This window comes from Macrotis lagotis, chromosome 2 (genome assembly GCF_037893015.1).
Source record: "Macrotis lagotis isolate mMagLag1 chromosome 2, bilby.v1.9.chrom.fasta, whole genome shotgun sequence".
Taxonomy (NCBI): Eukaryota; Metazoa; Chordata; class Mammalia; order Peramelemorphia; family Peramelidae; genus Macrotis; species Macrotis lagotis.
In genome coordinates this window covers 141,216,753-141,242,391 of record NC_133659.1, presented here as the reverse complement: position 1 = coordinate 141,242,391, position 25,639 = coordinate 141,216,753, and the positions used below count along the sequence as shown (strand labels likewise).

At 32.5% G+C, this 25,639-nt stretch overlaps 1 protein-coding gene across 2 annotated transcripts in view; it reads left to right on the top strand.

The window, feature by feature from the left end:
- The window catches only part of FMN2 (formin 2), a 463,537-nt gene that overhangs the window by 72,114 nt on the left and 365,784 nt on the right, over nt 1–25,639 (top strand). For both annotated transcript variants that reach the window (XM_074222920.1, XM_074222919.1), the window contains exons 3-4: nt 17,718–17,865; nt 24,428–24,483. In XM_074222920.1, the coding sequence (XP_074079021.1) occupies nt 17,718–17,865; nt 24,428–24,483 (204 nt within the window). The remainder of the gene's footprint in view (nt 1–17,717; nt 17,866–24,427; nt 24,484–25,639) is intronic.

The window sequence follows — 25,639 nt, the reverse complement described above, 5'->3', positions numbered from 1 at the left end:
AATGGGGGGGGAAGAATAATTAGAAAAATCTTAAGTAATAGGAAATAGGGTTTAGAATAAAATTCCATATTACTAGGTGATTTGCATGTAGCAAATCCTTTTCCTAATTGCATATGTATTTAGTGTGTATATATATATATATATATATATATGTATGTATGTGTGTGTATTTAGTTATTTATGTACATTTTGTACAATGCTTGAATAGATTTTTGACAGTTTTTCACTACCATTGTTAATATTTACCAAGCATTTCTACCTGATTTTTGGGGAGGTGGGGATCAGAGAAGGGTAATGTCTTCCTTATATATGTGTTCTAAGGGACATTGCAGTTGATAGAATGCCCTGTACCTTTGTACCTCAAGTCCACGTCTTCTGCAGAACTTTCTTGAATGAATTTATCATTTCTATCCTTAGAATGTGGGCTTCTTGAGAGTTGAAACCATTTTACTTTTTAATTTTTATCTCTAAGGGCTTAGAAAAGTGCTTGGTACGAAGTAAGTCCTTTAACAGTGTTGTGTAATTTATTCACTAGCACATTATAGTATTGTGCTTCTAATGATGGCTGTGTTTGGTGTAATATATGTCTTTTACATTTACTATTTATTCTAACTCAGTGCCACTACCTGGCTGTCAGCATTTAGGAATGGACTGGGCTAAGAAATTATGGAAAAGGGCATTAGTAATGGGTACATTCACAGGGTACTGCTAAAAGTCCAGAAAAATAAAACATTTTGGGTCATATTTTAAGACAAAGAGAACCAATTAGCCTTCCTTTAGATGCAGTTTTTCAGTCTCCCCCCAAAAGATTCAAGTTTTATGTGGTGCTCTCTGCTGGTGATTTCAAATTTTTACTTTAAAAAAGTAATTTCCAAATACTAGTAACTGGATTGAGAAGAATCTTAGCTAATATCATTTCATTTATAAGTGAACTCTAACAATTTCCTAATACTAAATTTTTTACCAGAAGGTTAATTGAAAAACAAATGCAACCATTTTTAATCATTGGAAAGAAAAAGTATTGTTGATATTTTTTCCTTTATATCTATCTATATTTATAATATATATGTGTACCTACTTTTGTTATCTATAATATATATTATATAATATAGACTGCTTTCTATATTATTTGTTATGCATGCAATACACAAAATAAAATATAACTGATCTGTAAGTTAATTGAAAAAACAAATGCAATTATTTTATTCATTGGAAAGGAAATAGTATAGCTGATTTTTTTCATATATAATATACAGGTCAATGAAATTTAAATATAATCATACATAATATATTATATCTTAAATATTTGTTATTTATGTAATACATAACAATACATAACATGTTATATATAACATGTCATAGATGACATACCATGGAGATAGTATTATTTTTTTCTTTGTACATATTTCAGAAGTTATATATTATGTATAAAAATGAATATCAGCTATAAATTTTGATAGTTAACTATAAATAGACAGCTAGATTACAGAGGAATTCCTGTGAAATCAAGGTCATAATTACATGGTTCATCTAGATATAAATAATAGCTTAATGTTGTTGGCAAGTACCATAACTGGAAAAAGGGATTTGTCAAGATTCTTATATCACAGAGCTTTTTAAGCATTTTAAGAATTCATAACTGTTTAATAAAACTCCTAATTTTTGCCTCTAAATTGTTGTGGGACTAAAAATAATTATAAATTTTCAGAAAAGAAGACAAATCCCTTTTTCAATCAATCACTTCTTTATTTAAATGTTATTTTGTTTTTTTTTCATTTAGATGCAAAGATAGTTTTCAACATTCATCTTCTTGTAAGCTTTTGAGTTCCACATTTTCCTACCTCCCTTCTTTCCCTCCTCCCTCCCCATGGCAGCAAGTAATCTGATATAGTTATACATGTATAATAATTTTCAACATATTTCCATATTAATCACTGTGAAAGAAATAATAAAACAATTAAAAATGAAAATTGTATGCTTTGTTCTGCATTCAGATTCAATAACTTTTTCCACTGGATGTAGATGGTATTTTCCATCACAAATCTTTTAGAATTGATTTTGGTAACTGAACTGTTGTTAAGAAGAGCTAAGTCCAACATAGTTGATCAACATGTATATAATGTTCTCTTGGTTCTGCTCACTTCATTCACCATCAGTTCATGCAAGTCTTTCCATGTTTTTCTGAAGTTTGCCAACTTGTGATTTCTTACAGAACAATAGAGTCCTCCATAACATTCACATAACAACTTGTTCAGCCATTCCTCAATTGAGAGACATCCCATCATTTCCCAATTCTTCGACACTACAAGAAAAGCTGCTATAAATATTTTTTAGATGTGTACCCTTTTTCCTTTCATTAAATCACTTAAGTCACTCTTACTGAAAACATGCTACTTGTGATAAATTCCAGCATACTTTGAAAGAATAGTGTCCTTGAAGTCATAAGACATGAGGTTAAAAATCATCTCATTCACTTTCCTAGTTGTATGACTATTGGCAAGATAATTGAGCATCACTTTTCTTCTGCAATGATGATGATGATGATAATAATAATAATAATAAATTTACTGACTACCTTGAAGGATTAGATTGGGCAAAGTACTTTGTAAGCCTGAAAATATCATAAAAACATCAATTATTATACATATTAGTTTTTGAATTAATTCTACACACATGTACATATCAGAACAGAATGATTGTTTCATGTAAAGATCACATATTTTAAAAAATTGTATAGAGCTTATCGCCATGACTATTAACATCTTTTACAAAGGATCTACTTCTCGCTAAAATACTTTAGCTATACAGTTCCCAATTTTGGTAAGGCTTTTATAGCATTCCCTCTTAACCACTTATTATGATTATTTATTGATTTAACTAGCACCTAATGCTCACTTCCTCAGGAAACTTCAAGCTTTCGATTTTCATACAGAAAAGCGACATAGGTTGAAAAAAGCAATCTATTAATTGTGAATGTAAAATAACCAGAAAGTTAATAGTAAGTTTAGGGTGCTTGCTCTGGAAGGAAAAAGTTCAGAACTCATGTGAATAAGCATAGAAGAGGAAGGGCTAAGAACCTATACATCAGTGTACATTATTAATCAGCCAATTGAAATGAAATTCAACTAGTCTTTCTCCATTTAGCTTTGCAGGCTACTGAACTGTAATTAAAAAAAAAGTCCATTGTAATTTTTTCTTGGTTATGAGTGAGAGGGTCCTTTTGGACAAACATTCCCCTTACAGGTGAAAAATAATTTGCAAGCATGCCTTGAGGGTAAGGTGTAGTAGCAAATAGAAACTTTTAGTTGAAGTAAGATATCTGCTTACTTCAATTTACATTTTTACCAGCACGCACATGCTTTGGGTTGAGGTAGTATGACGTGTACTAAAGTGAAAAGAGAGGGAAGAGTAACCAATTTTTGGCAGTTAGAAGGGGAGAAGGATTTCTGATGCAGAATTTTATCATCTTCTGTGTTCTGGTTCTATTCCTTTGGTGATGCCCAAAGGTATTCTTTCTCCATACTTCCTCTTTCCCTTTCCTCCTCTTCCCCTTCCCCACCCCCTTCCCCTTTCCTTTTCCCTTCCCCTTCCTCTTCCACTTTTCCCTTTTTCTTCTCCCCCACATTTTGATTTTCTTTTGTCTCAGACTCTACTTTTCCCCCCTCCTTTCCCATTCCTTCTTCCCAGTCTCTTCCTTTCCTCTCCCAAAGAGGAGCAGCACAGGTCACCAGCTCAGACTACTATGTCTGCCTCTGCCACCTCTCCTCAAACTTCCAAGAGTGCCAAGATGCTGCCCAAATATGATGGAGCCTCCAAGGAAGGAGTAGACACATTCTCTGACGGAGCCCACGCCCTTCTCAGCCAGAGCCCTTCTCCCAATTCATTGCCAGTTCTACCTTCATACGAATTATATTCTCAAAACTGTCTTCCTTCTTCTGGACACTACTCCCCAGGGCCTGAGAAAGGAATCCCCTTGCCTTTGGATTGCTCTGATCATAATCCTAGTGGCTATGCTATATCAAATCCAAGGTTCCTGGTCCTAGCAATAAGAGGATTCAAGTAGGATTCCCACAGATAGACAGAATGAGTTCTCCTGTCCCTCCCAGGGTAGACAAGGCCCCTGGATCTTTTCCAAATGTGCCCCCAACTTCAACAAGTCTGTTAAATAGCAGTGTGTCTCAATCATACTCTTCGTTTAGCAATCACCTCAGTGGTCCAGATGAGTACACCAGCAACTCTCCAGTTGTTTCTCCAGGATTTTCCCCTCTTCCTGGCTGTCATGCCAGATCTCCTGCTGTCAGTTCTGTGAATCAAAGTGTTTCCTATCCTGCAGTACCTGCTTCCTATCCTACAGCCCCTGCTAGTGACCCCTCTAGCCCTGTGTTAACCTCACAGAGTAATCCAGCTATTAGGCAAATTAGAGATATTTGCTGTTATGTGCAAAACACCATGGTTAACTATACACAGCAATCACAACAGGGTCCTCTGTGATACTATCTTACAATATAATTAATTCCAAGGCAGTCAACCAGCCCAGGATAATCCTAGATGAGACTACACAGGATTCCTGATAAAGGTCTCCAACTAAGGCCTCTGCTAATTGTTCATTCTGTTCTGTTCTGTAAAATAAAGCATTGAGCTTCCTGAGCCAAGTCTTGAAGTTTTCACAATTTCCTCGAGGAACCTTTTCAGGAAGAATATGACCCACGTGAAAGAACACCATTGGAGCCAGTGACCTCAGATGCAGTCATCAGAGCTATGGACAGCTTCCCATCTATTCCAATACTTGTAATGCTTTTGTGTTCAGACATTAGGATGCCCCAAGAGGAGATAATGATCCTAGTGATGTTTGGATTATTGACTTGACTCAAAAATCTTCAAGGAGACTATTTGGATATAATAAGGCGGTGTTCCCCTGTTGCTGGTCCATGGCAAAATTTTGCTCTTCATAGCTCTTAATTCTTGAAATCTACATGCACACACACACACAAACATGTCTCTCTTCTTGCTCTTCCTAGGAATTTGGGGTTCAGAATTGGAAAGAACCTAAAGTATCTAATCCAACTTTTTGTTTTATATACAGCTGAATAAACTGAAGCTTGGATTGTTGCTAAGGGTCCCACAGGAAATAAATGTTAGAGCTTATATTTGAGTCCAGGACCTTCCTCTCCAGGATCTATGGTCTTTCCTTTGTACTAAAAATGCTATTCCTTCTGTCCCTTTCCTCTTTCTTGCAGAGAGTAGAAGTGTGGGAGGTCACAATAATCCCTAATAGGGAATTTCCCACCTGGTCTGGGAAACAGTGAAATAAAACAATTCCTGTATATTAATGAATGAAAAGTCATTGTATTTGTACTTGAAAATTTATTGCACAAATTATATTTATGGTTTTCAACAGAGAGATTAAAATTGTATTCATGTCTCAGCAGAGGAAAAATATGTTTTGCTTTAAATTGCATATATTTGTGTAGTGCTTCACTATATACTGCAAACATAGTTTACATTGTATTTTTACTTTGATAGAAAGGTTATAATGGTATTAGTTTATATTTTTTTCTTGGGGAGTATCATAGTAATAAATTACCTTGTTAGATACATAAAATCTCTCATTTGAGAATCATAAGAGCCCTATGGTGGAGGTTCTATAAGTACGTTGATCATTTTCTTTCTTTTATTTTATGACTAGTTTTAAGAAGGAAAAGTAAGAATCAAAGCAGTTCAATTTCTTCCCCAGGGTAACATAGCTAGTGTTAACAACAGGATGTGAACCTGAGTTTTTCTGACACCAAATTTAGTATACTATCCTCTATAGAATCTTCATGCCAACAGAGGCACTCCTATACATTAGGTTTAGTTCAGAGAATTGGATTCAAGTGCTGGCCTTTATAGTAGCTAGTATTATGACTATGGGCATGTTTTCCTAATACCCTATAGTTTTCTAAGTATGCAATGAGGAAAGTAAATGAATGTTTTCCAAGGTACCTTCCAAATCTAATGTTTTAAAAATAGTACTTGCTATGTGTGAATAAAAATAATATGCCATAATTAAGAAAGTATATATATATATATAAATTAATAAAAAATTATGCTTAATTGAATTTTGAGATTTCTGAAACATTTACGTGCATGATTTCATTTCATAGCAGCACATCAAATAGATGCTATAGATTGTATTATCTTCATTTTACATATGAAAAAACTGAGAGTCACCTTAAATGACTAGTCTATGGTCACATAGCTATTACCTTCCTATTCACAACCAAGTTTAGAGCATTTTTTAAATCACTTCTCACAAGCTTTTGCATAATATTGTCATAAAATGGTAAACTAATGATATTGTAATTGGAATAATAAAATGATGTTTTATCGGTGAATTTGATAATGATTTATCCCTTTTTACTATATCAAATCAAATTTCATTTCTCAGCTATGGAAAGCACTTCTTTCTGAGTCTCTGATATTTTCTTCTTAACATGCAAACCAGTTTTACCCTCTGATGAATCAGATTCTTGGCTTTTCATAAAGCAGCTAAGTATTAAAATCTTAGACCTTGAAATTAAAATGCTTGATATGTTCAGGGAATAGTATTTTTGAAACAGCCATACTGTGGTATATGGTATCATATAACTCTCAATCTTTGTTTTAAATCTTCTTTTTTTGTGACAAGGACAAGGATATATATCCACTTTTGATATGTGAATTTGGGTAGAGTTCTTGAGATTTATTACATTGATGCATTGATTATGATCAATAGGAATCATAAGGAATAATGAATACAACTTTTTAAATGAAATTTTACCCTTAACAATTCTTTTTTTCACCTGTAGACATGTAGACATTTTCTCTGATTGATATCTGTCAGAATTTAATTACTAGATAAAATCTTTAAATAGCAATGTGGGTTCATAAGATACTGTGCAGAAGTGTCTTTTTAATGCCAACAAAGAGACCGATAGTTCACTTACAAGATCTTTATATTCATATACTTTACTTATAAAACAAGGTTTGCCAACCTTTATATCAAAAGCAAGTTTAAAAATGAGAGAACCCTTTATTTAACTAAATCATTTTAACCCTAAGGAAGCTCTTTACTTTGCCAGGTGTCATTTGAAACCTTGAAAATGGTATAGCAGTGTCTTCTGTTTGAGTAGTAAGATATAACACAGATAGGTATTGCAGACTTGAGTAAACAAATTTATCATTGCAAAATTATTTGTGCCTTGCCTCTTAATGCTTATAATGAGCATTAGAAAAAAGTTGTCTTTGTTGAGAGAGATGATCTATGCAGTAGGGAGTGCTGTGGTTTGATGACTGTATTTTAATTTCTTGAACAGCTAAAATAGGGTGCTTCAATCCTTTTAGGGAAGCTTAATCCAGAGTAAATTACTCCCTGCTTTTCTGCATTCCTCTCCTCCAACAAGTAATTAAAGAGTATTAGCTTGCTTCTCTTTTACTCATATTCCTGCTTTACAAATTGAGACAAATGTTAGATATTTACATTTGATCTAGAGTAATATAAAGTAACATAGTTTAAGAGATAGGTATATTCACCTGACTTGTATTATATATGTACAAAAATGTGTCAGAGTAAGAAAGGACTGACTCAAATGAAAACTGGCAGCAAAATATTAGGAAAAATATAGAAAAGGAAGAGAAAAAAGACAAAAATAGGAAATGAATTATCCAGATTGGCTGATATATACAGGGCAATGAAAGGGATTCAAATCAGAGAATCCTGAAAAATGAAACTGTATTCAATTTAAGCAAGAGATTATGATAGAATTACAGGTTTTTTGGAATCTCAGATTATTTTATTTTTTACATTTTTATTTTTTTAATTCCCCCCACCTAGATGCAAAATCAAGTTTCAATATTTACTTCCAAAATCCTGAGATCCAAATTATCCCCCTTCCTCCCACTCCACTCCCCTTCATTGAGAAAGCAAGTTGCTTGGTACAGGTTAAAAATGTATAGGCATGAAACATTACTGCAATAGTTACGTTGTAAAAGTTAACATACCATCCCCCCTCAAAAAAAAGAGAAACATCAAGAAAAATAAAGTGGAAAAAGGAAAGCATGATTTAGTCTGTATTAAGGCACCATCAGCTCTCTCTTTGGGATGGATCACATTCTTTTTTCCTATGTCAGAGTTCTCTTGGGTCACATCAGTGCTAAGAAAAGATAGGTCACTCATAATTGTTTATCCTGCAATTTGCTGTTACTTTGTATAAAGTACATTTCCCATTGCATCTGCTTGTGTAAGTTTTTTACAGAGAGCATACTGTTCCTCACTTCCCATAACAGAAGAACATTTCATCTCAATTACATACCACAATTTGTTCAGTCATTCTCCCAACCATTGGACATCCCCTCAATCTCTAGCTTCCTGTCACCAGAAAAGAATTATTGTAAATATCCCAATACATATAGATTCAATTCTTTCTGTATTTCATCTCTTCACCAATGTAGATCAAGAAGTAGCACTGAGACCAACTATATATGGCTTTATAGTCCCCTGGCATAGTACCAAATTGTTCTACAGAATTATTAAACCATTTCACAACTCCTCCAGTACTGCATCAATGTCTCAATTTCCCTACATCCCTTCCAACTTTTTGATTTTCTCCTTTTGATCTATTAACCAATCCAGTAGATATATAGTATCTCAGAATTGTCCCAGCCTGTATTTCTCCTATCAATAGTGAGATAAGACAGTTTTTGAAAAAAAATTAAATAGATTGCATTGATAACCTCATGTCAAAACTGTTCACATCTTTTGATCATTTATGAACTGGGAAATGGCTCCCATTTTAAAAAATAAATTTGACTTAGTTCTCTATGTTTGAGAAATGAGGACTTTATCAGTGAAACTGGTTTCAATATTTTTCTCACAGTTGCTTTCCCACAGCTGTATTTCCCTCTATCCTATCCCCCACCCCCATTTATTCTATTTTCTTTCCTTTCACTCAGTCCCTCAAAAGTGTATTACATCTCACTACCCCTTCCTATAATCTTCTCTCCCTTCTATCACCCCTTCCCACCCCATTCTTCCCCCACTTTCCTCTCCTATTTTCCCCCTAGAGTAAGACAGCTTTTTATATCCAATTGAGTGTATATGTTATTACTTCTCTGATCTAATTCCAATGAGACTAAGGGTCACTCAATCCCCTTCTCTCTTCCCCCCCTTTCCATTCAACAGCTAAAGACTTTTCTTGCCTCTTTTATGGAAATAACTTACTCTATTCTACCTCTCCTTTCCTTTTCTCCCTGTACATTCCTCTCTTACCCATTAGCTCCATCTTTTTAAAATATATTATCCTTTCAAATTCAACTCCTACCTGGGCCTTATCTATATTTGCTCCTTATAATTGCCCTAATAAATGAGAAACTTCATATGAATTATCAGTATCATCTTCCCATGTAGGAATATAAACAGTTCAACATCATTAAGTACCTTATTATTAACCTTTTTATGCTTCACTTAAGTCTTATATTTGAAGATCACATTTTCTGTCCAGCTCTAGCAGTTTCATCGGGAAAGTTTGTAAGTCCCCTATTTCATTGAGTTTCCACTTTACCCCTGAAAGACTATGTTCAGTTTTGCTGGGTAATTAAGTCTTGGTTTTAATTCATGCTCTTTTGCCTTCCAGAATAATCATATTCTAAGCTCTATGATCCTTTAATGTAGAGCTGCTAAATCTTGTGTTATGACAATAGTTCCACAATATTTGGATTGTACTTGCAATATTTTCTTTTTGACTTGGGAGTTCTGAAATTTGTCTATAATATTCTTGACAGTTTTCATTTTGGGATCTCTTCAGGATATGATCAGTGGATGCTTTCAATTTCTATTTTACCCTTGGCTTCTAGGATATCAATAAGTTTTCCTGAATTATTTCTTGAAAAATGACATCTAGACTCTCCAGGTAGTCCAATAATTTTTGAATTATCTGTCCCGGATCTGTTTTCTAGGTCAGTTGTTTTTCCAGTGTGTGAGATATTTTACATTTTCTTGTTTTTCAGACTTTTGATTTGTTTTATCGTTTCTTTTTTTTTTTTATTTAAGGCAATGGGTTCAAGGGACTTGCCTAAGGTCACACAGCTAGGCAATTATTATGTGTCTGAGTCTGGATTTGAACTCAGGTCCTCCTGATTCCAGGTCTGGAGCTCTATCCACTATGCCACCTAGCTGCCCTCGATTTGTTTTATTGTTTCTTGATTTCTTACAAAGTAATCAACTTCCCTCAGCTCCATTCCACATTTTAAGGAATTGTTTTCCTTAGAGAGCTTTTGTATCTTTTTCATTTGGGCAATTCTACTTTTTAAGGCATTCTTTTCATTGACCTTTTGGAATGCTTTTTTTCCCCATTTGATCCAAACTGGTTTTTAAGATGTTATTTTCCTCAGTATTTTTTTTTTTTTTGTATCTCCTTTACCAAGCTGCTAACTCAGTTTTCATGATTTTCCTGCATCACTCTCATTTCTCACCTCATCTTCTCCCCTCTACTTTCCTTACTTTATTTTCAAAATCTTTTTTGAGTGCTTGAGTATCCTGAGATCAATTGGAGGCTTTGGATAAGGAATCTTTGACTTTGTTATCTTCTTCTGAATGTGAATTTTGATCCTTCAAGATTTTGAATTCTTTCGTAACTGTTTTCAGCAGTACACCTACAGGGACCTGCAAATTCTCAATTCCTCCAAGGTTGTGTAAGAAGCTGTGACTGCTCCCCTGGTCTGTACTCCTTTCTGCCCTGTAATTGTGAGGAGAGTCCCTGCTCTGATACAGCAGGAAGCTCTCTTGTGCTTCTCCTCCTTTTCCTGAAAATAGGGCTCCAGACTGTAATCTGGATCTGAGTATGGGCAAAGCAACAGAGTCCTGCCTCAGTGATAGCAGAGACCTCTGCAATCTCCCCCTAATGCCCTTACTGTCTATAGGCTGAATGTTCTGGAAGCAGCTGCTGGGTGACTTCCCAGGCTGCTCTTCAGACTCTCTAACCCCCATTATAACAGACCCTTCCCCAAGATACTTCAAGTTTTCTTGGGCTAGATCTTTTTGTGGATTCTTCTGCTGTAAAATTTGGTTAGAATCACTATTTAAAGGTATTTGCAATGGTTTGAGGGGAGAGTTTACAGGAGTCTCTGCCTTTACTCTGTGCCATTTTGGCACTGCCCTTTAGATTTTTTAAATACCAACATAAACTTATAGGTATTCCATACTTTTATAATTTATAACCATTTATCAAATAACTTCATAAATGACTTCCAAACTCTATCAGTAGAAAATTTGACCACCCATTAAATAACTTCTTATGAATCCTGGATTTAATGTGAATTTTTATTTATTTCATTAAATATTTCCTAATGACATTAAAATTTTCAACAATAATTTTTTAAAATTTTGAGTTCTAATTATTTCCCTCCTACATCTCTCTCACCTATTGAGAAGGCAAGCAATATGACATTGATTATGCACATAATATATTGGAAAGCATATTTCCATAATATCTTTGTTTTTTCATAATATCCTTGTTGCAAAAAGAAAATACACAAAATTTAAAAAGTGAAAAACGATTTCAATATGCACTCAGAGTTCATCTTTTTTTTCTTTTTGGATGGGTGGCATTTTTTTTGTTGTGGGTCCTTTGTATTTTATTATAGGTTTTTAGGAATTGTCTTGGATCATTGTCTTGATCAAAGCAACTAAATCTTTCACAGTTGATCATCATTACATATTACTGTGTACAATGTTCTATTGATTATGCTCACTTCATCAGTTTGTATCATTCATAAAAGACTTCTCAGATTTTTCTGAAGCCATTCTGCTCATCATTTTGTTAATACAATGTATTAGATCCCAATCATAAACCACAACTTGTTCAGTTATTCCTCAGTTAATGAACATTCCCTAAATTTCCAGGTTTTTTACCACCACAAAAAGTTGTTATATTTTTGGAGAAATAGATCCTTTTCACTTTTTTTTATCTTTTTAGTATATAGACTTAATAGTGGCATTATTGGGTCAAAGGAAAATAACAGTTTCATAGCCCTTTGGGTATAGTTCCAAATTTGAACCCTAATTTAAAAAACTGGGTTTCCTTCCACTCTTCCTTCATTTTAACATATACATGAAATATAATGATTTGAAATTTTTATAAAAGCCACAAAACCCACATGGAAGCCTAATGGGAGAAGCAAAAGTTTCTTTGAATTGTCAGCAGAATAGAGTGTTTTGGAAACCAATAAAAGACATTTGGCTAAAGTCCAAACCACTTCAGGGTAGTAATAATTTGAAAGATACAAAATTTATTGATTACACTTCAAAAGACCTCTGCAAAGCTTCACTCATAAAACCAATGCTATAGTAGCAGAAGAAGAGTCTAAATTGCTCTGCAAAGTAATGCTGCATCAGGAAACTGGCTCCTACGAGTAGCATAAGATTCTTAAAACAGTAGTTTTAAGAGAAGGTTCAATGAGTAATAGACTATAAACCTGCTTCATAGTAGAAGTTAGTTTTTATTTCAGGAAAAAATATTTATAAGAAGAAGAAATCAAACAGACTAAAGTATGAAGAAGAGAGATACTAATTGGCTTTAGGGTTGGTAAGAAGCAATGTAATTCACTTTATTAATGAAAGTTGATTAAAATACTTTGACCAATAAGATAAGCTTTAAAATGCATTTCCAGTGAAACTATGTGTTTAGCACTTTTCCCCCCCAAGACTTCATAATGATCAGTAGTAAATTGCATTGTTAATATTGGAAGAATCCATGATGCTTGGGGCAGTCTACTAAATAAGGAGTGTCTTTACTCAGTTCTTTATTTTCCCTTGTCTCCCAGTTCTGTTTCTTTGGAGTTGAGTCAATATTCCATAATATATAATGAATTTTTTTGTGATTTAAAACAAAGACAATCAATTAGGAGAAAAATTAAAGGTAGTAAGAAATTAAATTATGAGCTCTAGAAATTTAAAATATTTAATTTTTGCTATTTATGAAATATTTTATCTCCTTTGAATTTAAAAGACTATTAGGATAAGGGTAATTGAGAATAGTCCCGATTTAAGTTCATTTAATATTAATGTTCTTTGGCAAATAATGTGACATTTGTTTACCTTTTTATCTTTTTTTTAAATCACAATGAAAAGTGGGAAAAAAAGACTTTCCTGAAATCAATCAAAATCTAAGATTTGTACTTTTAAAATGATAATGAAGCAATTTTGTGAAACTCTAAAAATTGTTGTTTTAAGGCTCTGACACTATCACTAGGGGCCAGTGAGCTGACATAGAATTACTTTATAGTTTTCCATTGCTAGTATTATATAGCTATATCAATATCTATCTATCTATATGTATACACAAACACACACACATGATCAGTTGTGACCTCTTTCTTGGCAAAGATACTGTACTAGTTTGCCATTTCCTTCTCCAGTTCATTTTACAGATGAGGTAAACAGAATTAAGTGATTTGCCTAGCATCACTAGTTAGTTTCTGGGACATGGTTTGAACTCATTGAAGGTCTTTCTGACTCCAGACATGGCACTGTATCTACTGTGCCAACTAGTTGTTATAGAGGGATTTAGTTTCATTAAAAGCATTTTTAGTCTTGGTTATGCTTAGTCTATAATTCAACCTGTGATGGGGTTAAAATGCTCATCATTGTCAATTGCTTTTATTATGACTATATATTACTATGCTATAGTCTTCATCTTGGGAAGTTTACTTTCTTCTTTTTCAATTTAAGCAGTTTATCAGTATAGTTTCATCTAATTGAAAAATTTTCTTTTTCCAGTGTACTTGAAGCGCCTTATCTCTGTGTCATGTCAAATTCATGGTTGAATTGTAGACAGTAAATTGACTTTTCAGACATTGAGTAGAAAATAATATTTTTCTATTCACATACCTCTTTTCCCTTTCAGGGAACTTAAACAAATTTCCAAAAATATGTTAAATAATAATTAAAGTATATAATTAAATAATCTAAAGTAAATAAAGTATGAAGTAATCTCCTCTTCTTTTAGTAAATTCTTTCTTCTACATATTATTTATCCTCTCAGGATTATATGGTATAGGAAGAAACTTTGCTATATATTTAGTATGAACAAAATGTCATTTAATTTGTCAGGCAAGAACATAAAGGAACCTGTTTTAGGGAAAGATCTATAAGGTATTTAAGGAGAGCACACAACTTTTTTCTTAGATATGATTGTAAGTCAATTCCTTTGTGTGTAGTTTAAAAAAATTAGATGATTAAGTCTTATTACTGGTACTATAAAGTAGATTACAAACATTGTTCTCTCCATTTTGCAGATGAGGAAAGAGAAGTCTGTAAGAGATGAAGTGAACTTAGAGTTATGGGAGGATATAATTTAAATCAGAAAGTAGATATATAGGAGCATAACCCACAGAAATCTGCTGCCTTATTCAATCACTTCTTTCTTTTGGCCCTTATTTGAGGTATCTTGCAAGGGAGTCAGTCACCCTGGTAGAGTTCTATTAATTATTAGAGGTTACCACTAATTGCCCCCTCAGCTTTTGGCATATACATCTTTGTCCTAGGTCCCAAAGTCTTTATAATTGTCCTGAGTATTTTGACTTAAAACTCCGGAATTGAAATATTAGCATGATTATAACTAAATATATAAGTAAATAATATCATAATTTTCCAAAATTTTTACTTGTGTCTTCTAAGAATCATGCATCCTATTTACAGATCATGCTTTGTAACATTTAATAATTACAATCTTAGTTTCTTCTACTTCTCCTCTTCCTTCTCCTCCTCCTTTTTTCTCCATCCATAGTTTTCCTTCTTCCATATTTTTAATGTTCTCTTTTTTCTTTTTCTCTTCCTTTTCTTTCTTTTCCTCCTCTAATAAGTGTCTGAGGCCCATACCCAAATAAAATGAGGTTCATTCAAAAAAAAAAGACTCAACAAATCATCTTATATATTAAATATTATTTTGCAGAAAACCATTCCCCCTGAAAAGTTTGTTAGGGAATTTCCAGATCTATTTCTGTACCCCCATCCATCTATAAATATGTATATTTCATTGTTTCAGATTATCTGAACCTTTTTTTACTTTATAAGAAATGGTAATAGCTTACTGTATATTCTTATGGCTTAGGCAGGTACTTAACTTTGTTAGTATTGAACAAAAGGAAGAAGAGTTGCATTGCTCTTCACTTTTTTCTTAACACCTGTCTTTTGCAGAGTATTTTAAAAGAGTTTAGACAAAAAATTAATTTTATAGCAAAAATCATAATTTTATTTAACAAACATTAATTAAATGAACTCTTAGACTTCTCAATTATACTTTATTTTAAAACTAAATCATTCAATAGTATCATTGTTTATCATAATTATCTCTGTCACTGTTTAAGAAAACAACTAATTTGAATCACTTTGTATTGTAATGCATTACTGAACTTTTGTATTGTACTGTATTTCTTATACTTTGTAAAGAATTCTATGTCAAACCAGCTCCTGTAAGTCTAGTTCGCTTTCTTTTCCATTTTCCCAACAGGAAGATCCTTGACTATTTAGGTTTGACTATTTAGAATGTCATGCTAAGATCTTGCTTTTGGAATAAGAAAAAAAACTTTAGTGAGAATTCATTTTTCAAGTTAGAGTCTAGGTTCCAAGTAGTAATCAAATGACTTATTCAGTGTCACACAGCAAACCAAGCAGTAAGGTCAAGATTCAAAATTAGGTTCTTTGACTCCTTCTCCTGCATTTTTTCTATTGTAGAAGCCTTCTTTTGCAAACTGAAGCTCTATGATTTATTATTTTAAACAGTAATAGAAGCAATGTGTCCTGGTTGTATTTACCTGACCATCAGCTAAAATAATTGTTTTCATTAGTGGAAAAAAACAAACAAACCTGAAGTTTAATTATGTTAGAAAAAGGAGCATTGTTGGATTTTTTCTCTTTTATTTTAAAATATATTTCCAATGAGAGATAGAAATATCTAATGGATAGAGAACTAGCTGAGGAACCATGAAAAATAATAGCTAAAAGAAGATGGAATAATATTGATACTGAAAATAATAGCTCACATTTGTATAACACTTTAAGGTTTCTAAAGTGCTTTGCAAATACTATCTTCATAACAAGCCTGAAAGATGAGAATTTAATTATTAAAACTTCAGTTTTTTCACTAATGGAAACAATAATATGAGCATATGTAAGGGAAGTGCTATCATGACATTTTAAGGGTGGAAACAATCAGATACCACATTGTTCTATTACTGCATTTTAAAAAAATGCTATTATTTTCTCTATTTCATAGATGGGAAAACTAAGACAGAAATTAAGTGACTTGTTCAGGGTTACACAAACTAGAAAGTGTCTGAAACTGGATTCAATCTTAGTTCTTTCTGACTCCAGATCTGGTGCTCTATCTACTACTATGTAGCCAAGAAGTCCTGAGTTTTAAATCCTACCTCTGGCACTATTTGACCCTGAACAAATCACTTAACCTTCAAATATGATGTCTCCATGTCAGAAAGTTCTGACAGCATTTGCAGAGGGAGATTTCTCACCTAGCAGTTCCCTAGCCTAATGATTGTAGAAGAACTTGTAAATGTAGGAATCTGTATTTTCATCAGCTTACTGCAAAGAAAACTCATTTTTTCTTTTCCTTTTAAAGCACAGTACTAGCTCTGGAGTTAGAGGCTCAGATCCAGTCTCTGTGTGACCTTGGGCAGAAAAGATAAAGAAAATTGCAGAAAAGATTTATGAATGGCTTTTTAAAAACATTAAGCTTAGATTATGTGAAGATTCTTAGAACCTAGTGAAACCTTCAGAATTGCTGAGATATTGATATATCTAATTATCCCAGCTCTCAGTTTCCTTCATGTATAATGAAAGGATTAGATTCAAAAATCTCTGAAGTCTCTTTCTGCTCCAACTCTATTATTCTGATTCATTATCAGTTTTTGGATAAAGTCACTGACTTTTTCAATTTCTAATTTGGACATAATTTAACAATTGCACAGAGGGAGTTTTTAAACCCTGTATTTAGGGAAAGGGGGGGGGGAGAGAGAAAGAGAGAGAGAGAGAGAGAGAGAGAGAGAGAGAGAGAGAGAGAGAGAGAGAGAGAGAGAGAAGAGAAGAGAAGAGAAGAGAAGAGAAGAGAAGAGAAGAGAAGAGAGAAGAAAGGGGAGAGAAGAAAGGGGAGAGAAGAAAGGGAAGAGAAAGGAAGGAAGGAAGGAAGGGAGAAAGACCGAGGAAAGAGAAAAAAGAAAGAGTGAAAGAAGAAAAAACAAAGGAAAGAGAGAAGAAAGAAAGAAAGGGGAAGGAAGGAAGAAAGAAAGAAAAAGAGAGAAAGTAAGGAAAGAAGGAAGAAAAAAGAAAGAAATGAAATAAAAAAAAAATGAAGAAGACTATCTTTAACCTTTTAAATCCTAATTCCATAAGGATGCTATTTAGGGAGGAAGCTTGGTACAATTAAAAGAACACTGGTATATAAAAATCCTATTTCTAATGCTTACTATGTGACCTTGGTCAAGTCACTGAAGGTTTCTGATTTTACTTTCCTCTTCTGTAAGATGTAAGGATTGAACCTGGTGACCATTTCCAATTCAAGCTCTACGATTCTGTGTTCTATATAGATTTTCCTACTGGATGATTTGTATTCACAATGAAAAAATATTGTTTGATACTGTATTTTATTTTTTACTTTTAATTAATACATACATATTTATATTTACTATAGCAAGATCAACTTTATACCTGGGCTGCAGTCAGTCAACCAACACATTCTCTGGATTACATAGAAGAGCAGTTTCCAAGGAGAATCCCTCCTGTCTGGCCTCCAGCCAAACCTCCCGATGAGGAACATGGACCCAAGGAAACTGCAACAGGTACGGTATTGGTGACATTACTTATGTTGACCTAATTTAAGAGGGAAATACTTGGTATAACAAGCTTTACAATTAAATATTTGTTAAGAAATGGCAAACATATTGATAGATTCAGATGTTGCATTTGACTTTTGTTCATCTTTGAGAAGGAAGCAAAGCTTTCCACTCTTCCTTTTTATATCAGAAATCCTGAAGGACATTCCTGCCCACTCCTATCTTGCTGGCCTGTGACTCCAAAGATGGTGGGTACATTGTCACAAATTTCTTTTTCCTCTTCCTTATGTTCTTCTTTTCAAATTTCCTATTTGGAGACTACAAGAGAGAAAAAAAAAACCATTAAAAAGCCTCTTATATTTTTTATACTATCTATTTCAGGTACTATGTCCTGGTTACATTTTGTTTGAACAAAACTATATTTAAGTTTTTCCTCTTCTGCTTTTTTTAATTCTTTTTCTTCTGGCCCAAGTATTATGACATGGAAAAATAGATTGATTTCCTCAGAAAGTGCATAAAAGGAAAAAAAAACCCTGAACTTGGTGACCTAAGTTTCAGATCCCAATTTGACACTTCCTAACTCTGTGATCTCAAACAAGTCATTGCATTTCTGAACCTCCTTCAGTGATTCTATATCATTTCTTAGGTTATAATATTAATTGAACTGTCCTCATGGGATTGTTGGGACGATCAAAGGAGATACTATATTTATAAAGAATTTGTAAAACAAAGCTTTGTATAAATGAGTGAGTTATTTTCAGCTTAATTTCAGGATTGTCAGGTAAAGGAAGATGATCATAACTAAGGTAAATTCTAAATGAATTCATCTTTGCCATTCTAAAGTATAAGAAAATGAAGAGAGAAAAAAAGACTCTTGAAATCATGTTTATGATATCATATTTTTGAATCTCATTAGTTTCTGCCATTTCCCCCTTTTTTCCACTTTAATTAAGGCATTTTGTTCATGACCTTAGCCAAAAGGGGCAATTGTGATCCTTATAAGAACTGAAAATATGACTTTTCTACAGGATAAAAAATTTCTATAGAAAGCAAATCCTTAAGCCCTGGGGTTTCCTGATAAGGCACAGAGGAGCTTCTCTTAATCTTTGAAGTCAGCTACAGATTACAATTGAAAGAAAGAATAATTGAATCAGAATTTACTTTAGTATTTTATCATATTCAGTTGCCAATCTGTTTCCCAGTAAGACTCCTGACTTGCCTGAAAGAATCAACTTAGATAAAACTTACATATTTAGCTCCTCAACCAAGTCTGTAAAGGGACTACTTATCTTTCTATCATCTCATAAATGACCTTACTATGGAGTTCTTTGGAAGACAATAGCCATGTTTATGCCCACCTTCTTTTTTCTTCCATTTCTTTAAGGAGATTTCACTGAGATTACTCTGTCTGCTACATGATAAGAAATGCAATATTATTATAAATGATTCTAGAGAGAGAGTGAGAGAGAGAGAGAGAGAGAGAGAGAGAGAGAGAGAGAGAGAGAGAGAGAGAGAGAGATTGAGAGATTGAGATTTGATCTTCTCAGGAATATAGTAGACGATAGCTAGAAAAGAGGTCACCAGGAGGGACTAAACCAAGGTGCGTGGGGTCCAAGATAGGAATTTTTAGAGTCAAGATGTTGGAGCAGAATTGGAGAGTCTGGTCATTCATTTAGTCAAATTCAATCAAATAATTTGAAATTAAAATACATATAAAAATTTAAGAGGAAAATCATTTTTATTTCATAGTATCTATTATAATGTATCCTCTCTTAATTCTTTATTAAGTCTTCGGTGCAGGGGCATATAGTGTTGAATAAAAATACATGTAATCTGCAAGTTTTATATTTAGTTGTTTTAGGTTCATTTATAGCATAGTTAGGAAGAAGCTAACATAAATTGCAACTACAATTTGATAACTTTTGAAATTCATGATTTGGACCAAATTTGGCACAAAACATTTAGCACTGAAATGAAAGGAAAAAAAATTTCAACACTGAAAGAGTTAAGAAAATATTTTAGTTAAAAGATATTGTTAGAATTTATATGACAATATTTTCGAGAATAATTACACTTTTTTACTATTTGATGCAATTTACAAAGCTACAATACAAATAACTTTAATGCATCAAACTTATCTCTCTTTAAAATATGCATCCTTGCAGAGGATACTGAAGGTAAGTAGAAGATATTTTAATTTACTAGTTGACATTTTTCTCTAGCTTATATACCCCAAATTCAGAAATATGGTACCATCTATAAATATGTAAAGGAAATGGAGAGCTGGAACTCCAAAACACATACATAGGTTTTTTTTTTTTACCATTTCTGTTTAAAAAGACACACACAATGTTTAATGATCATTTATCTTTCTTTTGGAAATAAAATGAATTACACTTTGCGGAACATCCTGGAAAACCTGGATTGATTTTCTCTCCTTTGCATATTTTGCTCAGATATAGTATGAGTACTAATCATAAATTCTGTTAATTTCTACATAGTTTTCAATTCTCTGACTTTATTTTATCTCTTACTTTCTCCATACATTGATACTCTCTTTTATTTAAACTCTCTTTTCCCACTCTCCTAAAAGAATAGCTTTGACATGGAAGCCATCATGAATCCCATGAAACTGAAACAGCTGAGTCAAAGTTAGTTTGCTACTTCTGTCACAAGGACTTGAAGACAGAAAAAAAATAAAAAAGAGTTAGCTATATAGAGACTCCTGTTCTTTTGATACCATTGGTTATATTTGCACAATTCTGCCTCAGGTTGCAAACTTCTTTTCTCATGATTTCTGCACAGGTTTTTTTGGTGATAGATAATCAAATGGTATTTGTTTAGCTTCCACCATTTCCAAGACAATCTAGAGGTTTTAAGAATACAAAGACAAAAATGAAGATGCATCCTTCTAAAGAATTAGGAATGTATTCTAAGAATGGTGGTTATATGTGCCTAAGGTATGGAAATATGATCGGGTTTTTCTTAAGCAAGACTTAACAGTTTGATTAGATTCTAGAGTATATGGAGGGGAGTTATGTATAATAGACCTAGTAAAGATGAAATCAAATTATGAAGGACTTTACATACTTAGTACTGATGAGACTGGAGGAACTTTTTTTAAAAGAAAAAAATAATTCCAGCTAGTTTTCTTTACCTTTTGCTTCTATTCTCCATCTTATCTATGCTTACTCTTATTTATTATTCCCAATTTTCTCTTTCCTTGCTTTTGTCTCCCAACTTCTTCTTCTTTAGCTAAATTCCAACTAGAGCTACTACAATAAGAGTGACCACAAAAGCATCATTCTTCAGCAATTCAGCACAATTATAAGATGAAGTATTACATGCAAGATGGTGTGGAGAATACAAATAAAAATAATTTTACAAAGAATGAGACGGGATCTCTGTTCTTATGAAGCAAATATGATGAGATGAAGAACTTAAATTTAGATAATATGAGCCAACAATATAAATTGGTTGCATGTGGAAGAAATAGACTGGAAATAAGTATTTAAAAAGAGGAGGAATGGCATCTAGCTATGGTGATCAGGGAATATTTAGTCAAGGAGATAATGCCAGAAACTTTTGTCCAAAGTACTCTAGCCCTGAGTCATCATATTCTTTTATAAAGAAGTTAGCATTGAATAGTAATTTTTTGTCATTTCTTCTAATTTTCTTGTCTTTCTTCTTCCCTCCTACCAACACTACCCCATACTTATTTTAATCACCCTTTGTTAATTCCTTTTAGATTAAAAAATGGTACTTTGAATATTTTGATATTCTATGGGAATTTTCTGTCTTTAATCTCATTTGGGGTAGAATCATAGCAAAGGTATCTCTGGAACATTGAGTGGAAATATTAGTAATCTTTTTTACAAAACTCCAAATTACTTTTGAAAATGGTTGATCCAATTCATGTCTTCACTGGTATGTATGCCTATTTTCCAAAGAGCTTCCAAAATAGATTATTTCAATTTTTTGCCCTCTTTTAATTTGCAAATTTGAATGTGAAGTAAAAGTTATTTTAATTTGTATTTCTCTTATTACTAATGAGTTGGGATAATCTTTCCTATGATTTTATTAGTTTGAAATTCTTTTCAGTGCTATTTGTTATATCCTTTGACCATATAAATGTTTCCTCTTTTTAAAAATCTTTTCAGTGTATTGACCTGCATATCTTTATAATTCAGCCTGTTGATTACCAATTGTGACATAGAATATTAAGCTGGTTCAGAATAACTAAAGATAAGGATTTTTGGGACCAGATTTGCCATCAAAAATTGACCATAGTTTAACTTTGATGTTGTGATTTTATTAAAAATCAGGTTTCAATAATAATTTAATTCCTCTTAGTAATCATAGTAAGCTTAGTAATGATAAAATGAAAGAAAATCCAATTTTTATTAATAGTTCCTGTTCACCAGGAATAATCATCAAAAATGTTTTTAATAGCATTATTTTTTTTCTTATAGCCACCAGGATGTCTCCTATGCTAATATTTTCTGCTTCCACATTGGGTTGTTCTCCATTGGAGTAATGTGTTTTAAATTTTAAAAGGCATATAGTTATTGGGAGGTGCCAGGTTGAAGTGAAGAGATTATAATATTTATAAATATTCTGGTTAAATTTCTTATCTTCTTTTTCAGTCTCTTGTACCTAACAACTCAATCCATAAACATTTAGTAAATGTCAATCATGTCCCAGATACTGGAACAAAAGTATAAAAATGAGAGATTCCTTCCCTTGCTTTCAAAGTATTTGCATTTTATTTATGGCAAATGCAAGTTTACAGAAATGAAAACAACCCCCCCAAAAGAAAGATTGGAAGACTACAAAAATATACATATATATATGTATATATATATATATATATATATATATATATAAGAAAATGTTTCATAACTGTCCTTTTGCTTTCAATTAGAATAGTAAAAATATGCTTTGCAGCAAATTCAGAAGTCAGTTAGCTTATATAAGGAAACTTGGGGTTACTTTCTATACTAAATTTCACCTAAAGAGACATTGGAGGAGTAGTAGAGCCAGGAGATCAATCAACAAACATTTACTTATTGCCTACTAAGTACTGGAGGGCATAAAGAAAAATAAAAGATAGTTCCTTTTGTAAAAGAGCTTATAATGTAATAAGGGAGATAATAAACTTGTATAAGTATGTAGAGAAAAGATATATATATATATATAAAATATATGTAATACATTCACACACAACATACATGCATACATACACACATATATGTATATACACACATATGTATATACACACATATATGCATACACACATTAATTTGGAGAACTAGGTTTTAGTTTTGATGTGTAACTAGCTAGTTTTATAATCTTAGTTAAATCCTTCTCAGGGATTCTCATATTTCTTAATTTTCATTTGAGGGAACTCTATTAGATGATTCTCCTGTGACTACTGTGAAATGCATAGGTCCTGAAGAAATAATTAAGTTTAAAAACTATTTAATCCCCTTAGTCAAATTTGGAGAATTTTCATCAGGAAAATGAAGTTGAGTGTTTATGATGCATGCCAATATTTTATGAATCTTTGATTCTTTCTAATTGGGTACTTCTTGAGGTAAGTCATAAACCCTCAAACTTGGTAGATGATCTTTGTGACTTGCTCTGGCCAAAAAAAAAATCAGTCTGTGACCTAAATTATGATATGCTTTAAACTCATGATAGTACAAGACCATTTACTCTAACAACATTTTAAGAATATCCTTTAAAATATACTATAGATAAGCAGAATTTTCCTAGACCTGTGATGAAATACTTTGTCTATTTCTTTGTGAGACAACAAATGGTATAGGTTGATTCATATATCTTTGTCAAACACATAAGGAAGGGCATTTGATTTTTTATTGTTTTTGATAATTAAACTTTTGATTAGTGTGCCACCTATGGGTGCAATAGTATTTTTTCAAATACTATTAAAAATCTATATATTCAAACCATATGATTAAAATATTCTTTATGTGCTGTTAATACATTTGGGTCTTAAAAGAATTTAAAACTGCTATAGCATGTCTGTGTCTGTGTATGTGTCTATATTTGTATGTATGTGTATATGTAAATGCAATGAACAGTGTAATATTATATAACTGCAATGTAAATGAAAGAACAACAAACCAGCTGAAACCGGATGTTGCAAAATTATAATTATCAAATTTAGTCTCAGAAATAAGACACACACACATATACACGCACACACACACACACACACACACACACACACACAAATTCCTTTGTAGAGATTGTATCCATTGGTTTGAAATATTACATATAGCTTTTGATTTTTTTTGCTGTAGATTGTTTTTACTGTTTTTTCTTGCATTTTTAAAAAATTCTTTGTCATATACATATGAATCTTAAAGTAGGGAGGGATTCAAGAGGAAAATAGGTAATATAAAAACACATCAATTAAATCTATTAAGAAGAAGGTGTATCTTTATTTCCTATCTAGAAGGGAAAATAATTTTTAAAAAACTAAGTTATTTTTTTCTTGAATATATAACTTACTCATTTTTTTTTATTCTTTCTGACATAGCATTTCAAGCTGCCATTTTGGAAACACAGAAAAAGTGTTCAGATGCTGTTCAACAGGTATGATTTCTTTCAGGAGTTAAAACAAATATGAGTAAACTACTGTCTTTGTATAGTTTTTCCTCTTCAAAAATTATTGGCCAAGAGAGTGGTTAGTTTCCAAGCATATAAGAAACTAAAACCTGAAGTAGAGTGTAAAAATTATCATTGGTAATGAATCTGAATCTAAATCAATGCTAACTGAGAAAAACGAGTCTCCATAGCATTGGGTGAATAATAATAAGAAATCCATGCTATATGAAGAAGGGAAGGCAGGGAAGGAAAATTATCTATTATGTGCCAACTTCTATTCTAGGCACTTTACAAAAATGAGCTCATTTGAGCTTTACAACTCTTGAGGAAGATATTATTATTTTCCCCCAATTTACAGTTGAGGAAACTGAAGCTCATAGTGTTTGAGTGATTTATCCACATATCTAATATGAGCATGAGGCCACATGTGTTATCTTGAGTTCAGATCCAGTGCTCTATTCACTGCATCACCTATGGAGTACAATGGAAAATTAAGGACCCGTTTTGATTTGTGCAGGTATCATTTCCTTATTAGCACCTAACCTGAAGAGTGAGCTAAATGAACTAAGCCAACAATTCTGTCCAATGTATTTATTGCTTTTTTAAGATTTCATAGCTTAATCAGCTATCTGTAATCCTAAGGAAATTGCTGCTCCCCCCCCCCCTTATGAATCTCTTACAAATATTAAGTCTCTGAATATTCTATGGTGTGAGTTATTTGGACTCTCTACAAGTAATGAGTTGATGTGAGGGACTTTTGAAGCAATAATTAGAAGAAAAATCATAGTTAGAAGTTTGTTCTTTTAATATGAAAACCAAAGTTTAATTGGGCACACTTATTTATTAGGATTTATGTTGATTCTGTATTTGGATATTTGAAGGTAAGTCATTTCCTTTCCATCAGTACAGATCACCACCCTGCTCTTTCACTTCAATGAATTTCATGACCATGACTAAAAATATTTATCTCATTATTGCTATCTAACCTGTTTTGAACTTCTTTGAACTTTTCCTCAGGCAAGATATATAGTCCATATCATTGAATCTTTAGACAAATGATATTTTATAGATCAGAGGTCTTTAATGATGCCTTGAGAAATTAAAAACTTATGAAGAATATATTTAGTAAAATAATAAATTATGA